The following is an 18,754-nucleotide window of genomic DNA, read 5'->3' on the forward strand; positions in this document are numbered from 1 at the left end:
CTGTTCTGCTGGTGGTGGGAGGTTAGCATCTATGCCAGAGATCAGGGTCTCCCAGGCCAATGCCCAAAATTACAGAAGCAGCATATGTGCAAGGGGGCAGCTGCCTTATGTCACCTTTACTCATTTTTAAGTCCCCTGGCACTACATGATTGGCAAAGCAACCCCGGTGGTTATAGTCCTGTGGATAGACAAGGGACAAGGGTGGGAACTGTTAATGCTTAACCCTAAGAAAGGAGCGTTAGACATAAAATATAAAATTCTTGGGTTCAACTTAAGCTTTCCCACTTTTATCTTTACGACTTGAAAGCAAATCACTTAAACTTACTTGGTCTGTTTCTCTAACCATAAAATTGGAATAGCAGCTACAACCAGGTAATACATGGGAAGTGTACGTGAGAGAGATTTCATAAATAATGGCTGAATCTGAACCTTGTATGCTATGTTCACTCTAGCCATTTCTGAATCCAGCTGTCAAAGTCTACAACATTTAAATGACTCGGACAATTTTAACAGGTCTTCGAAGCATTTCCCAGAGTCATGAAGTTGAAAAAGTAAGGCAAAAAAATTGAACACATTTAAAAAATGAGGCTAAATATCAAATCAATCATCAATAAAAACAAAATGAGGAACCAACCCAGTCTTTTAAAAAGAGCAGGTCAGAGGGATAAACCCTAGGTCCGTGGTCGGCAAACTGCGCCTCGTGAGCCACATGCGGCTCTTTGGCCCCTTGAGTGTGGCTCTTCCACAAAATACCACGGCCTGGGCAAGTCTATTTTGAAGAATTGGCATTAGAAGAAGTTTAAGTTTAAAAAATTTGGCTCTCAAAAGAAATTTCAATCGTTGTACTGTTGATATTTGGCTCTGCTGACTAATGAGTTTGCCGACCACTGCCCTAGGTCATCATATATATTGATAAATTGACTGAATTTCTCATTTTCTAAAAGGCTGTACTAGAACCTACATATCTGCCTGAGCTAGTCAGATAAGTAAGGAAGTGATTAAACTCTTTAGAAGTTATTGGAGGTACAATCAACAGACTAAAAACATGCTTTAACTGGCAAAACGTGCTAAAAACTGGCAAATCTGGTTTTCGTTCACTTCCGGTTAGGGGAAGCTGGAGAGAGATTGAGTCTGACAGTGACGTAAAATCCAATGTTAAAATATAAACAGAGACAGTCCAAAAACATTGCCTTCAGCCCCGTTCAGTCTGTCACTAAAATCCGAGCCCCCTTCTCCACCTCTCCATCACCTCCCCGAGATCAGAGATCCAGCACAGGGTCTGGTCCATGAAGGGCACCTGCCAATTTTCTTTTCAACAAAATTAGATGTTTTCCAAGGCAAAAAGAGAGCAGTAAGCATTACTCTTGGGCAACTCCCAGGTCAAAAGCTCGGGGTGAGCTGTGTGCTTAGCCTGAATGTGGCCACCTTTGTCCAAGTTCTCAGGGAAGTCAGCCCTGGCTTACCTGTTCCCATGGTCGATTTTGGCTGTGACCTTCTTCTTGAGCTCTGCCAGCTCGTCCTTGGGGAGTGTTCCAGACAGGATTTGGGACCGCCACTCGATCAGGCTGTATGTCATCTGCTGCAGCCGGCGGAAGAGACTGACCTTGTTGTTCTAGGACAGGAAAATGAGATGGAGAAAGGGACCCCACAAAAAAAAAAAAAAAAAAAGGTGTGATAAAGGATGGAAACAGCTTTTGACCGATTGACTAGATTCTTTATAAGGTGCTATTTAACCAAGTAACTGTGCCATACAGTAAGTAAGCCGTGCACTGTGAGGGGATGGCCTTGCCCTGAGCCATTCCAACTCCCTTCCCAGTAGAACTTTAGGAACAGATGAGCAATTGTAAGGTCAACGGTTGGTCCTAACTCATAAGTATATCCAGTCATCCATGCACCCTAAGATTCTGAACATGTCGCTCCTCTGTTTCAAACCCTCCAGGGATTTCCACTGTCCACGCGACATAGATCACACAGGAAATCCCTGCCCATCTTGGCTCCTGCCCCCATTTCCAGCTGCATTTTACACCAATCTCTACCTCAAAAATCTACGCTCCTTCCATGCAGAGCCGCGTCCATTTCTCCAGACCCTATAATGATACTTCTTCTACTTGGACCCATTTTCTCCTCTCCCCTGCACTTACTGCCTGCTCATCCCTACTCACTCACACACTACACCCTCCACCAACTGCTAATTCTTACTTCTTCAGCCTCAACTTAGAAGTCAGAAGTCTCTTCCTCGAAACCCTAACTCTGAGTTCACTGTCCCTCTCCCAGCTCCTGGAATGAAGTCCTGTCACAGCATCAGAACCCCCGCCTTGGCCGGCTTGGCTTGCTCTCCGCTTACATGGAAGTGCCTGCAGGGCAAGGAGCGGCAGTGCCCATTTTTGCATCCCTAGGAGCTGGCACAGAGCGGGCGCTCTATAAAGGGTACAGCGTGAGGGAATTATGGATGGAGAACGAACTGTACTTCCAGAAGGTAAAATGTTATTTTGAAATCCCCATAAAGCTGGTAGACCATCCAGAAAATTGTGAGATGTAGAAAAAAAAAGAAACCATTATCCTGGGCTTCAGTCAGAACTGCCTGTAACCGAAAAAAATTAACTTATGACCAACTAATCATTTGTACTCCAATCATTTTAAGAGTCCAATACTTTATGTCGAGCCATAAACTTGGTCCTATCTAAATGACTGGTTGATTCATTATATTTTTTAAAGGTCAAGAGCATCTACTATGTGCTGGAAATATAATTCCAGCCACATTCTAGAGGACAAAAGACAACAATGAATAAGTAAACTATGTACATTTATATATATACTACTTACATATGTAATGTATATATAATATTAATATATATATGCATACATACAAAAGTTAATTTCAGACTATGAATAGTACAAGAAGCATCATGCTAAGTGAAATAAGAAATAGGACAAGAACCATACAATTTCACTCATGTGTGGTACATGAAACAGAAAGCAACAGAAGAACAAATTCATAGACACGACAACAGAACGATGGTGACCAGAGGGGAAGTGAGATGAGGAAGGATAAAGACGGTAAAGGGGTCAAATACATGGTGACGGAAGGAGATTAGACTTTGGGTGGAAAACACACAATGCAATCTACAGATGATGTATTACAGAATTGTATACCTGAAACGTATGTAATGTCATTAACCAATGTCACCCCAATAAAGTAAATTGAAAAAGGTGCAAGAAGGAAAATAAAGATATGATAGGGTGTACATGCAGAAAGGGGCCACTATAGAGGGATGGGTCAGGAAAAACTGCTGTGTGTCACTTCTGAAATATGTCTTTTAAATAAAAACCTGTACAGTCCGACATACCCCATGCATAGTGTAATACCACTTCTTTTTTATTTGTAGGTGAGAAGTCATGATATGTTTATATAACCATACACTTCTAAAATTATAGAAAGTATTATCTGCTATAAAAACAATGCCAGCCTGGTCTGTGTGGCTCAGTGGTTGATTGATTCCAGGTCAGGGCACATGCCCAGGTTGCAGGCTCCAGCTCCAATGGGGGTGTGCAGGAGGCAGCCAATCAATGATTCTCTGTCATTACTGATGTTCTTTTTTTAATCCTCATCTAATATTTTTCCATTGATTTTTGAGAGAGAGTAGAAGAGAGAGAGAAAGACAGAGAGAAGTGAGAAGGGTTGCCTCCTGCAAGCGTCCTGACCAGGGCCCAGGCCAGGGAGGAGCCTGCAACCAAGGTAAGTGCCCTTGATCAGAATCGAACCTGGGACCCTTTGGTCCACAGGCCGATGCTCTATCCACTGAGCCAAACTGGCTAGGGCTCATTATTGATGTTTCTATCTCTCTCTCCCTCTCCCTTTCTCTCTGAAATCATAAAAAATATATATTTTTAAAATGCCAATACACACACATACACACACACACGCGCACACGCACATGCACACACACATGCAGTAGTTGCTGCCAGCTGTACAGCACGTTCTGTTCTGGGTGATGTCCTTCCACAATAACCCCAGGGACAGCTACTACACAAGGTATCGACTGGAGTCAGTGCTGCAAACATCCACCATCCTCCTAAACAAAGAGTGAACGTGAGGGAGGAGGCCTCCGCCTAGAAGTGGGGACAGTGGGAGGCGGCAGTGAGATTAGCAGAGTGTGAGAAAGGCCCGAAAGGAAGGTCAAAGTTCTGTAAGAACGCGAGGGAGAGACCAGACGTTTATCGGTGCCTGCAATCTGCTCTATTAACACCGCTGATCTGAACAACAGCCTGCGAAGACCACTTAAAATGTTGATACTCACTACACTTCAGGCTCTTGGCATTTTCTGAATTGCCTTTCTCATCAGGCAGTCTTTTGAAAGCATAAAAATGAGACTTTGAATTCCCATTTTTAATGAGCAAAGGTAAAATCTGTTTTGTTTTGTGTTTTGTTTTTTCAGTAAATTCTATAAAAAAATGTTTCCATCTCGTCCTTCAAACTGGAAAACGGAGGGAGAAATGAAGCTAAATAAAATTTGCTTCCAAAGCTGCTGGGCAAAAAGGAGATTGTTTTTCTTTTCTTATTTGCAGTCCATTTGTCTGTTCCCAGCTAGGATTTTTGAAATGTTTTCTCATTTTAATTAAGCTGTTAGGTCCCATAAGGTGGTCAAGAAAGGACTCGAAGTCCCAGGGGAGCCCCTCGGAGCGACAGCGCTTTTCGAACACACTCACAAGTCTCGGTCTCAATTACACTAGACGTTATCCACGGCAACTTAATTACTGCCTGTCCACGTCAGCCTTGCTTGCCAAGTTCTCCCCCAAAGAAGGATGAACACAGCCATTCTTCTCTGACTCACTCTGCCAAATTCATCCTGATCAAGCAGGCTGGAGCACACCAAAGGAAGCAATCTCCGCCTCTACGTTACGGAAATGGATTTTGTTGCCACACTCCTCAGACTGTTCACGGAGGCTGTTCTGGGCCATAGCTGGCCCCTGACACTTTATGGATTCCTGGGGCAGCGTCTGAGGACAGGTGAGGAGAAAATCAGGTGCCCCCACAAAGCCATGAGACAAGGACGCGTGCGTCTCCATGTGCCTTCCAGTCTTGCCCTCCCTCCCGCCCCCTTTTCTAAGCTTGCACAGACAGCCCAAGCTGCCTGGCACAGTACCTTCCCTAGTACCTCCAGCCCTCTCTCGTCTCCGCCTTTCTTTCCCTAGCAGCCATTGTCACAAAATTAGGAGGGCAGGACATTTGTTTAATAATTTCTTTGATCCTCTCTGCAAAAGTCAGCATAATCCTGGGACAGAGGAGGGACTCAAAAACAAATTTGGACAACTCAAATGTAAAATGCCACTCCAGTTTCGATGTGAGGGTCACCTCTACCAAAGAGAGATACCTATATCTTTTTTTCCTACCAGACAGTAAGCTATTCCTGCATTTGTTTCAAGTGTTACCCTCTTTTCCACCAAGAGATCGCTGAGGTCTTATTTTTACATTTTGGTTCTGGATGCCTACCTATCTTTATGTTGTGTGGTGGGGGTGGGTGGAGGTGTGGAGGTGGATGTGGGTATAAGGGGATGAATGGGAATGGGGGAAAATAAAATAATTTTTAAAAAAGTTATTGTTTTATAGGGTAATTATATACCTAAATCTAATTTTGCAAAACTTGATGTTTGTCAATGATCACATATTGATCATTAATGATAATATTCCTCTGAGCTGCAACAAATGTTATTTACTATGTACAGAGTTTATGGGACATCCATACCATAATTATTTTTTTAAAAAGACCTTCAAAATTATTTTAATGTAAAAGGAAAAATATTGTGCCATGAAAATGCACATTACATATATGGTTAGAAGTTAATGATAATTGACTATTTTTGCTAAATTGTTGTAAATAGGGAAACTGGAGCTTCTCTTAAATTCGGAGGCATATGCAAAATGATAGAATGATTTGATAGGCTATTTAACAGCAAGCGTTTTTTAGAGAACCATATTACGTAAGTATCAGCCATGGGACTGCAAATGTATTTATTTTTAACTGTTATGTAGATATAGTTATTAAAATTTGCATGCCTGGTACAAAAAGTACTTTGTGGTGATGAAATAAATTCACAAGAGAAAACCACTTTGCCTTCAATGATGGCAGGAATACAGAGGGCAAGCACTGAGGATTTTAGGAATTCGGGGGTCACTGAGACAACAGCGCCGCCTCACTGGGGTCAGAAACCTGGGTTCCATGCTTCCCTTTCCTAACCAATGCAGACCACGGTCCAAAGGCGGTTCTCTGTTCCTCCCCGTCGCCCTGTGCAGAAGAATCACCAATCTTCCCTGTTCCATGGGATTTTAGGGTGTAGAGGCAAAGTATTTAACTGAATGTATGGGGACCTGATTTCTACCTCTAATTCTATCATTAACTTCCTAAGTGACTTTGGGCAGATTATTCTGACACACCCACCTGTAAAACAAAGGGGCAGGCACGAAGATCCCTTCCTTCCCTAGGAGCCGTGCCTTCAAGTCTAAGATGGAGACATTAAACTCATGCACTCCACCAATGGGATGCCTGCCGATGCCCTCACACACTCGGTGGCTCTTCATCCCATTTCACCTGCACAGAGCGCTCTGCAATTCACCTCACGTCTCCCCTGAGGACCTGCACTCCTGGGGTTCCCCCCCTCCCCCACCCCCACCCCCGGCGTCTTGCTCCTGTGTCTTGGGCTGCACTGACTCTTCCTCTGGGAGGCAGGGAACCCACACGCCCCAGTCACACTCTTGCTGGCCATTCTAGTGCCCTCCTCTCTCAGCAAAAGGCTTTGGCTGACTAGCAAAGGCTTGATTTTTAAAAATATATATATTTTATTGATTTTACAGACAGGAAGGGAGAGGGATAGAAAGTTAGAAACATCGATGAGAGAGAAACATCAATCAGCTGCCTCCTGCACACCTCCTACTGGGGATGTGCCCGCAACCAAGGTACATGCCCTTGACCGGAATCGAACCTGGGACCCTTCAGTCCACAGGCTGACGCTCTATCCACTGAGCCAAACCAGTTAGGGCCAAAGGCTTGATTTTTAGGTTGTTTTTTTTTTTGTTAATCCTCACGGGAGGATATTTTTTCCATTGATTTTAGAGAGAGTGGGAGGGAGGGGGGAAGAGGAGAGAAGAAGGAGAGAGAGAAACATCGATGCGAAAGAGAGGCTCATCAATTGGTTGCCTCCCTCACGTGCCCCAGCTGGGCCAGGGAACCTGCAATCCAGGTACGTGCCCTTGACTGGAATCGAACCCAAAACCCTTTGGTTCTTGGACCAATGCTCTAACCCCTGAGCATGCTGGCCAGCGCAAGGCTTGATTTTTAAAGAAAAGATTCCAGTAAAGGACAAGTTTTGCCTCTGGAAGTAGTACAAGAAATCCTGAAAGCCAGGCACCAAAGTCAGAGAAAAACCGCAACTAGAAAAACACTCAAAACTCTGTCCCTGCCCTGTCCCTGTCACCGCCCTTGCCTCTCTGAGAGCTAGCCTGATGCAGAGCTTGCAACTCACAGATGAAATGCCCTGACAACAGGAAGAAGTCGGTACGGGAATTTCTGTCCTTGGTAATAAGCGATCAGACGCTGGTTTCAAACGGAGACCAGCTTAATTACACTTGAGCCTATGTTCCAGAAGCCAGTACCCAGCACCAGTTCAAAAAGATTGGACTTGAGTAGCTTTAATCTGCCTGGATATGCAATGATGAGAAAGAAAGGGCGATTCATTGTATGGGGCAAGTTCCCTTCTCCCTCCAGCCCCCCCCACCTCAGTTATGGGCACTTGTTCTACTCCAGAATTTGAGAGAACTAGAGACTTGCACCAGGTTTTATTTTGCTGGCACATTTTAAAATTAAATTTATTGGGGCGACACTGGTCAACATGTACATACAGGTTTCAGGTGTGGGTTTCTATGTTACAAGCTCTGTATATTGCACTATGTGCCCACCACCCAAAGTCAAATCTTCTCCCGTCACCATATATCAGGACCCCCTTCACCCCAACCCCCTTCCCTATGGCAACCACCACACTGCTGTTTGTGTTCACGAGTTTCAGTTTTATATCCCAGATATGAGCGAAGTCATATGGCTCTTGGCTTTTTCTGACTGACTTATTTCACTTAGCATAATGTTCTCAAGGTCCAACCATGTTGTTGCAAATGGCGCTATTTCATCCTTTCTTATGGCTGAGTAGTACTCCATTGTGTGTATGGACCACATCTTCTTTATCCAGTCCTCTATCGCGGGACACTTTGGTTGTTCCCATATCTCGGCCACTGTGAATAATGCTGCAATGAACATACGGGTGCATATACTTTGTGAATACATGATTTTGAGGTTTTCGGGTATATACCCAGGAGAGGGATTGCTGAGTCATATGATAGCTCTTTCTCAAATTATTTTGCTGGCACATTTTAAATGAAAGGAGATCAGTCCTTAGTATGAACTTCATTTTAGTAGTTAAATTCACTGAATTCAAAATATATATTAACCACATCCTACCCCGGGCTCTTATATTTTTTTGCCTTAAGGCAGGGATGGGGAACCTTTTTTCTGCCAAGGGCCATGTGGATATTTATAACATCTTTCATGAGCCATACAAAATTATCAACTTAAAAATTAGCCTGCTATATTTAGTCAAACATTTTTTTTTTTAACAGAGAGGAAGGGAGAGAGAGAGAGAGAGAGAGAGAGAGAGAGAGAGAGAGAGAGAGAGAGAAACATCAATGATGAGAGAGAAGCATTGATGGGCTGCCTACTGCATGCCCCACACTGGGGATCAACCCCGCAACCTGGCTATGTGCCCTGACGAGGAATCGAACCGTAATCTCCTGGTTCATGGGTTGACTCTCAACCACTGAGCTCCACAGGCCAGGCACGGTCAAACATTTAATTTACTCACCCCTAATGCCTTGGCAGGGCCAGACCAAATGATTTGTGGGACTAATATGGCCCTCGGGCCAGATGTTCCCCACCCCTTAAGGAGATGGGATTAGATTCCTCTCCAAACCTTATATGGACAAAACAGCCTGGCTGACCAAAACTCAACAAACCATTTCTCCAACTGGAAGATGGGAACAGCACTGAGCTAAGTCTCAGGGTGAGATGTCTTAGAGCATGTTTATGACATCTAAAACATCTCAATTTCCAGGAGTCCCTCTTTCAAAAATTCTTGCCCCAATGTCCCCCGCAAAGTAAACTCCAACATGTCAGTTTTCAAGACCTGATTTTTAGTTGAGAAAGTATAATGTTATGAGGTAGGATGTAAGGTTGTGTATATTCAGAAAGTATAACTGGGTTGTTATTGAAAAGGTAAACTTCGGTATTACATCAATCCAATCGTGTCTAAGTCAATGCAGGGGCGCCTGCCCTTCTAGTGGGGGGAACTCACGTGAAGCAGGAATGTGCCGCTAGAAAGAAAAGAAGGCAAGTTCCGCTCATTGGCTCTCCTTTCCAGGGCTGGCAAAACTGGAAAATCCCGAGAGGCAGCAGAGAAAAATGGATTGCGTACTTCAAGCCATCCACCTGAACTAGTCAGGTCCCTAGAGGGCTGGAAGGGAGCCACCTCTTCAACCCCAAGCTGGAGGGCCCCCCTTAATGGACCTCAGGGCTAAATCCCACAGTGCCATCCGTTCTAACCCAGGTCATGGTTAATCAGCGCGTTTGTGAAACAGTGCTGTCAGGGGGTAATCAGGGCTGCCCCATTTTAAAGACAGCTGCCAGGCACTGTCCCAGGAGTTCTACACAGATTATCCTATTGGATTCTTACAGCAAATCTGCAAGGCCTGTGCAATATGTAATTACCACCTGAAGAGAGGAGATTAACTTAGAAGGTCAAAGGACTCGTCTCAGGCTATAGGCTCATCCAGTGGCAGAGCCTGAACCCAAAGCCCTGCCTTCAGAACCTGCATTTTCTGTTGTTGTTTGTTTGTTGAGGTAACTGTTACTGGGTTTGTTCCTTTTTGTGAATATAAAAGCACATACCAGTCAAGGGAGCAAACCAGAATTAAGAACTGGCCGCCTGTCTGACACCAGTGTCCACAGTCTTGCCATTTCACAGGCCACCACCTCCTCCTGCACAAAGTTTCCTTCTTTCCTGATCCACCACTAAAAGCACACGCGGTAAACAGGATCCACCTGAGGCTGAGCGGTGCAGGCCAGGCGCCTGGGAAACGGCTGCGAATCTGCACCCTGCATTCCTTTCTGAAATGACCTGTGCCTCCTGCACTTGAACCTGAACGAAAGAGGCTCCCTATCTATGGAGAGAAACAGCCTGGTTACTGAGTGCTCAAGGTCATTCCGCCTAAGACGATAACACATGGAGAGGAAGTGGCCTTGGATGAGGGCAGTGTACACCAGGGAGCTTCAGAGTCTCCAAGTCAGATCAGAGGGACTCGGGCCAAGGCTGCCCAGCGGGAGGACCGCCAGAGCCGCTACTGTTTCCAGCAAGGGCAGCAGCAAGGGTCACGTTGCAGAGTCCTTGGTCTGCCTGTACAATGATTTTGCAGGCATCACCTCTTTCCATGCCTCAAACTCTATGGAGTAAACAAGGCAGATCTTACATCACTTTTACAGAAGAGCAAAATCCAGCAGCAACTGAGGACCTTGAGGGGCCTGCCCAAGACCAAAAAGCCAGTTAGGGCAAGGCCTGGATGAGAAACCAAGCTTCCCAATATGTAGTCCTGTGTCTGTCCCCTACCGCTTGGCCGACATCCACCAGGAAAGAGAATTAAATGGGGGAAAATAATACTAATGTATCAAAGAGGAACAGAAGGAAGATGGGGTTCCTTGGTTAATGGCGGATGGACCTTGCTTCTTTCTATTTTGGATGAATGGATTCCTCTCAATTCAGCTTAAGAACTCCCCTCCCTTTCAAAAATTTATGGTTATTTCACAAGATTACAGCACAGCTGCTAAAAGTGAATCAGAGCTGTTCAGGTGAATCTCTGAAAGTGAATCTCTCCTGTCCAGCACAACTGCCTGTGTTTACACGGCAAGGCCGAGTCTGGTTAATGGAATGCATCTTCCTCTCAGGTAAGACTCTGGGTCTACAACAAGCATGTCAAACTCGCGGCCCACAACAAATATTTTTGTGGCCCAGCCAATATAACAGTATGTAAGAAATGGTTTCATAAAAATTTCGTAACTTAATTTTTACAATACCGTTACACATAATTATTAATAATGAACGTTCGCTAATGACTGATTACTATAATCGTGTTGCATTCATTTCCCTTATGCGCCTTATGCGCAGGCGCACCATTTCTCTCCACTAATACTAGCAGCAAATATTTTAGCAGCCGATTGCCATGTCATTAGCCTTTGACTGACTTGTTCGGTGTGCGCAACAGAAAATAGTTCACTTTCGGAGAACAAGAAAAATAGGTTTATTTGCGTTACGTTTACTAATTTGTGCAGTTATTCAGTGTCTGGTAAGTTAATGTTCAAGAAAAAATATTAATTTTTATTAAAATGTTCTATTATTTTATGTTAACGACTAGAGGCCCAGTGCACGAATTTGTGCACAGGTGGGGTCCAGTCAGCTGCTCCGATGGGGGGGTGGGGGGGTTGGCCAGGAGGATGGGGCTGAGGATGGGGCTGTGGATGGTTGGCCGGCCAGCCCGGCTTCATGGTTGAACTCCTGGTCAAGGGGACAATTTGCTTATTAGCTTTTTATTATATAGGATTACCGTATTTTCTGGCATATAAGACAACTTTTTAACCCAGGAAAATCTTCTCTACGCCCAGTCGTCTTATACGCCGGAAAATACGGTACTCATTTATTTTTAAAATGTCTTACAGCTGCTGTTGGTTGACTAAAATACGTTCAGCATGTATCTATCAAAATAAACCTATGTTTCTATGAAAATTAAAACTTTTGTTCTTTTGTGGCCCACATAAACCTAAACCTTGTTTATTTGGCCCGTGTTAGCCTTTGAGTTTGACATGCTTGGTCTACAACATCAATTCCTTATGCACTTAGACCTGGAACAGAACTAGAAAATGTGGCGGTTCTAAGGCACTACAGGTTGGAGACATCAAACAGAACGCAGGGGCTCATCATCTGTGACAGGAAATGCACAAGAGAAATAAGTATTGATGTAGATGAGAAAAATCTGTATTTATCGTTACCTAGGCTGAAGGAACTCACACACAGAATCAGAACACAAAAACACTGAAAAAAGTGTGCGGGGGCGGGGGGGGGGGTTTGGTGGTGGTAAAAACTTACAAATTTTGTTTCCTTTTACTTTTTCCCAGTGAGGTTTTCCCTTTGACACACAAATTTTTGAGAAAAGTTTAGAAATTCTGTCTAAAGTAAACCATCAATGTTTAGGAAGGAACAAGGGGAAAACAGGGAAAGCCATGATTTATAACAAACCCATTTGAAGTGGATTTTTTAAAAATAAATTTTTATTGACTTCATAGAGGAAGAGAGAGGGAGAGAGAGATAGAAACATCAATGATGAGAGAGAACCACGGACCAGCTGCCTCCTGCACGCCCTCCCTTCACCCCCACTGGGGACTGAGTCTGCAACCCAGGCATGTGCCCTGACCGGGAATCGAACTATGACCTCCTGATTCATAAATCCATGCTCAACCACTGACCCATGCTAACTGGGGGAAGTGGATTATTTCTTAATGGTGATCATGCATCAAAAGCAGAAGCAGACTGCTCAGCCCTATCAGTTGATTAAGGTTCCCACGATGAATGTATTTTAGTCAACCAACAGCAGCTGTAAGACATTTTAAAAATATTCCCAAAGAACAAAATAATTATTTTACTAGATGTCAAAATTATGATGAAAAATGTGCTACCCTCGGACAGGAGATGGATTTTTTTAAAAAAAACTTAGAACCCAATTCTGTTATTAAATAGTGGAACACCCACATAAGATATCCCAAACCTGAGCTCACTGTCATTTAACTGCTAAGGGAGTTGGATGCCCAAATATATGAATCGTACTTCTTCCTCCCTGGTTCCCTTATTCTCATTTCTATTCAAGAGTAGACTTGGCACAATTACCTGTGGAGGTCAGAGATAATAAACTCAGCGCAAGAGCTGTGTTTTAGTAAGAGGAAAAGTCTATCACATTCACCCTTGTACATTCCACCTTCAAAAAAAAAAACCTTTTCTCTGGTACTTATTACCTAATACATTTCACCACTCACTGATTTCCAGAAACTCTATGTTAAGGAGCTAACTCAGGTCTACGTAATTTCTCATCCATCAAACTTGTTCCATCCACCCCTAACCAATCAATTAACCAGAACTAGAGAGTGTTTTCAGTAGAAATATAAGATGATGGATGTAGGCCAAAGAGCTTAAAACAGCATCTCTATTCTCCTGGGGCTTGTGATTTAAGAACTTACAGGTTAGCTCTCTCCTCAATGAAACATAAAGAGATCAAAAGATCACTTGCATTACAAGGCAGTATGCCCAGAGGACCAGAGCATGGGTTCAGCTGTAAGTGCTCCTATAGTCCAGAAGGAAACATATGGATTAGTGTCTTTAGAAGACAGATTATGAAGAAGAAAGGGCTTAAACTTGGCCTTGAAGGATGGGCAGGCAGAGAAAAATCTCGTGCTTTTCCACCAAAGGGGTTGGTGATTTCTACTGCTGTGATCCACCCTGGGAAACAACAGCCGTGGGTGGAAACAAGTACCTTACAGGAACTCTTAGAATTACGCCAGAGTGCGTTTTTGATTATTGTCTTTTCACGGTTGAGAGTGATGTGCTCCCAATAACTTATAAGATTGGCTTTTGAGAGTCAAAATGAAGAATCAACACATCATTAAAAACAATCTAGAATCTAGATAAAGAAAAGCCGCATAAAGGAAGGAGAATGGCCCCCAGGCCATCTAGGGGAGTGTGGTCCCTGGCTGGACTCATTCACACATTTCCCGGAATTTCGGCCAGCCACACAAGGCTGAAGATGCCTCCAGAGATAAGACCTAGGAACTTTAGAAAACAGTGTTTGTATGTTTAGATGTCATGAAAAGCGCTTCCTAAAGCGAATACAGGTACAAGCTTGCTGCTGACGGACTTTGAACATTCTTGGCCTCTTGCAAGACAGCTGCCCTGGGTGTCCAATACATGCAGAGGTTAACAGAACGGCCCAGCTTCCTCTCTGATAAGCTGGTCATAATTACACCTGCTTTATAGGAGCCTTGTAGGATTAATAATAGTTCCTGGCACTTAGGCCTATGCAAGTGTTTGCAGTTGTTATCCTCATTACTTTACAATCGGCCTGGTGTCAGCTGAGAAACGACTGAACTAATGATTACAGTATATCCACTTCCTCCACCACCCGTATCACCAATGACCCTACCCTGGGGAATGGGAACCTGCTGGTTATCAACCATTGCACGGTCCAGGAAAGACGCACCCACTCCCCACAGACTAACTCGTGCAGAGGACGGCTTTGCAGCAGAAGAGACAGGCTGAGAGCCCAGAAATAATGCCACCGGCTCCGAGCCCCAGGGAAAACTCACCACGTAGAGCTTCCGCCAGATGACAGCCCATTCTCGCAGCGTGGCCGTGAGCTCCTGCACCAGCGGGAGCTCCCCGGGAATCACGGTCTCGTTCTGCCTAAAGAGAACCAGACAGACGCCCGCATTACTCCGAGCTGACTGTCACTGCTCTTCTTGACAGAGGTCAGAGTCCCCAGAGCTCAAAGATGGAACTGGGGCTGGCTGGGCTTAAAACAAAGCAAAACTTGCCCACAGCGGGGAGGTTTGTGTAGGGAACTGTCATACCTAAGCATCTGAGGAAAGAGAAGGAGCAGAGAACACCCAGTTCTTAGAATGAACTCATTTTCTAGCAAAGCAATGGACCTCAACCTCTCCAGTTTGCATCTGTCTCTATGGGAGCCTCAATTACTGAGCCAGGCTGTCTCCAGCGATTATCGGGAAGGGAAGCCAAAATCCAATATTTTGGCTGGGTCTGCCCAGCATCCGCTTCCTTAGGGAGGGTGGATGGAGAAGTGCACGCACAGGGTCCCGCGGCCTGTGACCTCACACAGACTGCTGGCGGGCATCGGGCAGCGCTGCTTTCTGGAATGGGACTAGGTTCTCTCCTCATCTGCTGCCTCACAGCACAGAAAATGTATCCGAACCAAACTCCTTGGACTCACAGGGGCCTTGCGACAAGGTAGGCCTGCCATTCAGTAACATAAATCCTCTCCGGCATTTTTATGAGTAGCAAACAGAGAAAAGGAGAGAGTGAGAGCAAGCAAACGAGTGGGGATTTGTGGGAGGTTTGTCAGATTTAAATAAAAATACAGGATGCCCAGTTAAGTCTGAATTTCAGATGGATTCAATTATTTCTTTTTAGCATGCCTCATGAAATATCTGGGGCACGCTATAAAAATTTACTTGTTGTTACCCGAATCTCATTTACTGAGCATCCTGCATTTTCCATGGTAATTCCAGTTAGAGGGAGTACCCTCCGCCCGGCCTTTGTGCCCACGGGGCTGTAGCTAGTGACACAGGAGGTTGGCCGGGAGCGGCCCTCTGGGAAGAAGACTGTCCAGGAGGGCAGGTTGTCCAGATGTAGCTTCTGAGGAGTCCAGTGAATTTGAACATGTCTCCACTGCTTGTCTCTAATACAAGGAGGCAGAATTTATGACTGCAAATGTTTGGCAGCCTTGAGTCTATGACCCATCCTATTCCGTATCAGCCCTGGGACCCATCCGCCTCCGGGCACTCCCAGTCCCCTCTACTCCCCTGCTGTGGGCTCGCCAGCTGCTGCGTGGCCTCTCCCTCACCTCAGGCGGAGTGTCTCACTCCTCATCACTGCCAGAGGCAGGACTTTCCAGGACGAACGGAAAGGTGAACAAGGAAGTATCTGAACATGAAGTTTACTGTAGAGCACGTTCGTGCACGTTATTTTATAATTTCTCACCAAGCTCGTGACCCACATCGGGCCAGATCTGTTTCGCAAACCCGCGGTGGCCTGCAGCTGGTGGACCTGTCCAAGATTCAGGGCTGACGAGGGCAGGTGTTGGCTTGCTCATCTGCCTCCCAGAGTTCCCCAAAGGGGTCTCAGGTCTTACCAGCAAAGGAGTGTGCACACTCCTTTACGTGCGCGCGCACACACACACACACACACATGCAATCGGAGAACAGGCAGTGCAAGACGAAGGTAAAGACCCCCTATTCTTACATCGCCTGTCTTTTCTGTCCTTGGGAAGGATGCCAGGGAGGAACACTTTTAAGAACAGAAGACAGAATAAACAATTGTGCCAGGAAAACGTGTGTATTTATTTCTCTCATCTGAGAAGTCGAAGTAACGAGTCGAGAGAAATCATGCACGTGAGGCATTCCTCGATGATAATTTTTACATCTTTATCGTGTTTTAGAGTCTTCCCCAAATGGAACTTACCCTCGGTCTTCCACAGTTGCCTCTTTCAAATGGATGTACGTCTCAGGGAAAATACCCTACAGAGAGAAGAACTTTGGTTACACGGCCATAGAAATCTCAGCCCAGAGGAAGGCGCGGACGGCAGCGAGAATGAATGGAGGGGCGGGAGGATTCCTGGACAGTAGCTGCCGTTTGCGGCCGGGCTCGTAGGGCAGCAATCACAGTGAGGCTACCTAAGGGAAATCACGGCTGAAACACTGAAAAGGCGTCCATTAAGACGTGGGTTCAGAGAGCTTAAGATAAATGCTTCGTAAGTGAGCAGGAAATCATGCCCAGGTGAGCTTGGAGCTGCAAGAGTGGAGAGGATTTTAACAGTGAGATCCTAAACCCCATCAGACCCTACAAGCCACGAGATGACCCCCTTTAAAGGATTTCACCTAATTAGTGCGATGGGGGGCTTTTTATGCAGTGGCCCATAAAATTATTGTAATTTTCCAAAGTGATTCCTCTCAGCACTTTCACTTTAACCAAATGTGCCCCAAATCAATTAGTGCTGGTTATCTGGTTATGTTTATCACTGCCCCATCTCAAATTGCTCTCCGTTCTATACACGTAGGAGGCAGTTCTGCACCAGTATTGTGGCACCGCCCAGGGGAAAACTAAAGCCCACAAAGGCCCAAGAGAAGGACTAGAAGCGGGTCAGTGAAAACCGAAGAAAGGAAGATCAGATCGAAGCAACAGGAAGCGAGCCATGGATGGCTGTTTCCTTCCATGGCAAAAGCTGCTGCTGTTTAACTGTGAGATACGCTCATCAATAAACAGAGAAACTGCCATCTGGAGCGGGCCTTGTGGTTCTTTGTTTTATGGTATTTTGCATGCCGGGCCAGGAGAGGTAAGAGAAGAACCTGTTTAACAGGCACCATGGGCTCAACTGCTCTTAGCCCTGTGTCTACAAAAGTCAGTGTGGCCCATGCCATGTCAGGGGTGGCTCACCACAAATGTGGGAGAGGGACATCTCGCTGTCTGGGGGACTGAGTCAAAGATTCCTGTGTACCCAGAGATCCTCAATCCATTCAGAGACAGAAAACAAGTGAACTTCAACCGGCGTCGGTTATGTGTCTAATTTGTGTGTCTAATAACTTTATGTTATGTATATTTTACAATAAAAATCTGTCCAGAACTCATAAAAAAGTAGAGTACTGGGTAAGGATGAGCCACTTGAAGTAGTAGTTATAAAGAGCCATATTTGGAGGTTAAAGTAACTGCTAGTTCCAAGGACTATCCTTGCAGAAGATTTTTCAGATCAAGAAGGTAAAGCACCTTCTTGATCTGAAAAATTCTCATGCATTCGTAATCTGGTAACTAGTTTCCTCTTAATAACTGGGGGAAGTCCAGGATAGAAGCATTTGTAATAGAAACAAACAGTGACTTTTTTTGTGACACTGATTTGTTAAATTGGGATTATAGTCTTGATGATTTTCATAGTAAGAGAATATTTATTTTCTTGTATTACCACCACAATGTTATTGGTAGGCATCTTCCTCCAAGGACAGTGTAAGTCCATTTACAGACAGTTAATTGCTCCGATAAACCAGAGGCTTGTAGAACTTGTCCGATGCCATTACGACACACTATAAACCTGGGTAACATAGTTCTGATTTATAACCCATCTCTCATTTTTGCTTTTCCTTTCTCAATGTAAACTACTCACTTGAGTGTAAAAAAAAAAAAAAAAAAAAAAAGATTCTCCAGATATTGCCCTTATCCACACTTCCACAATCCTGCCAGGATCAATATCGGTTTCTGCAAAGGTCTGGTTTCTTCAATTTGTAAAACCACTAGCTCATTTTATCACCACTCTAAATGGCTATGTCTGCTTATAATGACACCAAAAATTTCCATTAAAATAATAGGCCTTTCAAATTGCTCTTCCCCTAAGACTGGCAAACAAAGAAGAAAACAACATTAGGAGGCATTTCAAATAGATGTCTTAATGAAGGGGTGTCAAAAGTTGAGCATAATTCATGACAACCAACTTCCAATTCCCTGTTTTTCCTGGATCTCCCCACAACGAAGACATTTCAACTTAACAACCAATAAGCAACTGCACAGCCCTTGTGTGTCCTATCATGTTGTTGAATCACAAAGTATAATGATCAAGAACTAAGAGAAGCCCTTACCGAAATAATTCTCCTGTGGGGTGAGATCTAAAGTTTAAAGAGGGTTTTAAGAAAATACAGTTAAAACCACCTTCAGAACTTGTCCTTTAGATCCTAGTGTGGCAACCCCATCTATCCACATTTCAAAGCAGACAACAAAGGCACAAGCTAGATGGGTTCTGATCTATTAGGAAGTCATAGGATGCCTTAGAAACCATAGTCGTGCCCGG

The 18,754-nt window shown here is 44.6% G+C and overlaps 1 protein-coding gene across 1 annotated transcript in view; it reads right to left on the reverse strand.

The window, feature by feature from the left end:
- Nucleotides 1–18,754, reverse strand: part of DOCK5 (dedicator of cytokinesis 5) — a 206,005-nt gene that overhangs the window by 109,190 nt on the left and 78,061 nt on the right. Inside the window, exons 4-6 of the mRNA XM_054717208.1 lie at nucleotides 16,387–16,442; nucleotides 14,496–14,592; nucleotides 1,464–1,612 (exon numbers count right to left, since the gene is read on the reverse strand). Coding sequence (XP_054573183.1) covers nucleotides 1,464–1,612; nucleotides 14,496–14,592; nucleotides 16,387–16,442 — 302 coding nt within the window. The remainder of the gene's footprint in view (nucleotides 1–1,463; nucleotides 1,613–14,495; nucleotides 14,593–16,386; nucleotides 16,443–18,754) is intronic.

This window comes from Eptesicus fuscus, chromosome 6 (genome assembly GCF_027574615.1).
Source record: "Eptesicus fuscus isolate TK198812 chromosome 6, DD_ASM_mEF_20220401, whole genome shotgun sequence".
NCBI lineage: Eukaryota > Metazoa > Chordata > Mammalia > Chiroptera > Vespertilionidae > Eptesicus > Eptesicus fuscus.